The sequence below is a fragment of the Mus caroli genome, chromosome 10 (assembly GCF_900094665.2).
Source record: "Mus caroli chromosome 10, CAROLI_EIJ_v1.1, whole genome shotgun sequence".
Taxonomy (NCBI): Eukaryota; Metazoa; Chordata; class Mammalia; order Rodentia; family Muridae; genus Mus; species Mus caroli.
The window spans coordinates 39,425,375-39,427,746 of record NC_034579.1 but is presented as its reverse complement, the minus strand read 5'-3'; the positions used below and the strand labels follow the sequence as shown (position 1 = coordinate 39,427,746).

Below are 2,372 nucleotides of genomic sequence, written 5' to 3'. Positions count from 1 at the left end.
CATTTCCCTGATGATTAAGGATGTTGAACATTTTTTCAGGTGCTTCTCTGCCATTCGGTATTCCTCAGGTGAGAATTCTTTGTTCAGTTCTGAGCCCCACACCATCTTTCTTAATGCATAAAAAAGACAGAAAGTCTGAGTTTATAAACGATACTATGTATGTATGTATATCATATGTATGTGCACTTTTTCTTAGCACCCGGTATGTTTTATCTGAAATCCTCAGTAGATACAAAGACTGGGCACTTCCTTTTCACTGGGTACCCCTTGGGTTACAGAAGCTACTTCCGGAACTTATTCTCCCTGCCCATCTTGTACCCAGGCTGCCCTCAACTGCCTCAGGTCTGCGAGCCCTCACCTAAACTGTTGCTGTTGCTTGCCCAACCCTGCTTAGGAACAAAAGGAGTGGAGGGTGGGGAGGATTGCGCCCACTGTTCCCCTCCTCTGTGCTCAGTGCTGCCCTTTGCTCTCTGCCCTGTCCAAGCGTACGCTATGCGTGGTCTCTAGAATTGACCCAGGCCTCACCTCTACATTGTGTCTGTTGCTTGCAGCTCCCTTGGTACAGGATTTGGACTTTTACAGAGTTGGACTTTGTACAGAATCTGTAAAAGTGTTTTGTTTTGTTTTGTTTTGTTTTTTAATTATCCACACTGTAGGTTTCTGCGGCACTGAAGCAGGGCCAGGTTACACCAACAGAGCTCTGCAAGAACTGTCTCTCCCTCATCAAGAAAACCAAGTATTTAAATGCTTACATTACTGTATCAGAAGAGGTCGCTTTAAAGCAAGCTGAAGAATCGGAGAAAAGATACAAGCAAGGTAAATGTAAATTATGTCCAATTGTACTTCACTGATCTATCTCGAGAGGTGTGTCTCTCAGTAAGTAAAGCTTTAAACTCAAAGCAGTCCCTCTTGGTTAAAGAACTGGTCCTGAGCTGTTTAGTGTAAGTGCTATGCAGTGCCTCTCTGTAATAATTTCCAGTGTAAACTTGATTTCTGAAGCTTCATTTCAAAAAATGATATCATTCTTATAGAGCTCTCTTGCACTGTGTGTGTGTGTGTGTGTGTGTGTGTTCATGTGTGTGTTCATCTGTGTGTGTTCATGTGTGTGTTCATGTGTGTGTTCATGTGTGTGTATGTGGAGCCCTCATGGGTCACTCTCCATCCTAAGGCCAGTAAACCAGAGTGACCATCCTGTCCTCACCTCTCACTGCACTGTGGTTACAGGCAGGCATATGTCATGTGGCCATGCTGGCACTCCAACATACTGAGCCATGTTTCCATCCCCCCTTGTGCTTTTAAATGCAGGTCAGTCTCTTGGAGATTTAGATGGAATTCCTGTCGCTGTGAAAGACAACTTTAGCACAACTGGCATTGAGACAACGTGTGCATCAAATATGTTAAAAGGTAAAGTCTGATTACAACTTTGATATAAAGATGGGCGTTTTTCACACTTAAAGATAAAATACAGACGCTTTAAGATAACCAGAGCTTAATTACAACCTTGTGGGAAGCACTGAGAATAGACTACTGCCTCTTCAGTGCTTGCTCATTACCTACAGAATCTGTAGGCGATCACCAGCCACATCAGTGAGTACTGCTTGCGAAGTGTAGGAGCCTTGTGAGGAGGGCTTGGTCCTGGCAGGCGTTATTCCTCCTGAGGACACTGAGAGCCCATCAGCACCTGCTCGCCATCTCTTAGAACTGTGTGGTAACCCTTAGTTTTATTCTTTAACTTATCAGGCTGCAAACAAAAATGTTTACCTAAATATTTGGATCCTAAAAGGAAAAATAAGTGGAGAAAGAAAAGGTACTCAGAATGCTGCCCACCAAAACTTAGATAGAACACAGTGTGTTTTAGATTTTGTTGTTGTGGTGGTTGTTGTTTCGAGACAGGGTTTCTCTGTGTAGCCCTGGCTGCTGGAACTCACTCTGTAGACCAGGCTGGCCTTGAACTCAGAAATTCCCCTGCTTCTGCTTCCCAGGTGCTGGGATTAAAGGCGTGCACCACCACCGCCCGGCTACCACAGTGTGTTTTAGAATATAGGCTCGAGGGGTTTTTGTTTGTTTCAATCTATAGGTGGTGGCGGCGGTGGTGGTGGTAGAGGTAGAGGTGGACCTGCTATTTAAATTAGGAATAGCTTACCCTCTAATAGTAACTGTTGAATTCAGACTTAAAATCGTGCTTCCTATTCGTTGTTTTCTCTCACGTAATAAAATACTATTCTTTAGGTTACGTACCACCTTACAATGCTACAGTAGTTCAGAAGCTGTTGGATCAGGGTGCTCTACTCATGGGGAAAACAAATTTAGATGAGTTTGCTATGGGGTAAGTAAATGAAATTTTCCTCTCTTTTTTTTTTAAAGATTTATTT

At 43.4% G+C, this 2,372-nt stretch overlaps 1 protein-coding gene across 1 annotated transcript in view; it reads left to right on the top strand.

The window, feature by feature from the left end:
* The window catches only part of Qrsl1 (glutaminyl-tRNA amidotransferase subunit QRSL1), a 26,196-nt gene that overhangs the window by 6,305 nt on the left and 17,519 nt on the right, over positions 1–2,372 (top strand). Inside the window, exons 2-4 of the mRNA XM_021174674.2 lie at positions 657–816; positions 1,306–1,404; positions 2,230–2,326. Of these exons, the coding sequence (XP_021030333.1) occupies positions 657–816; positions 1,306–1,404; positions 2,230–2,326 (356 nt within the window). The remainder of the gene's footprint in view (positions 1–656; positions 817–1,305; positions 1,405–2,229; positions 2,327–2,372) is intronic.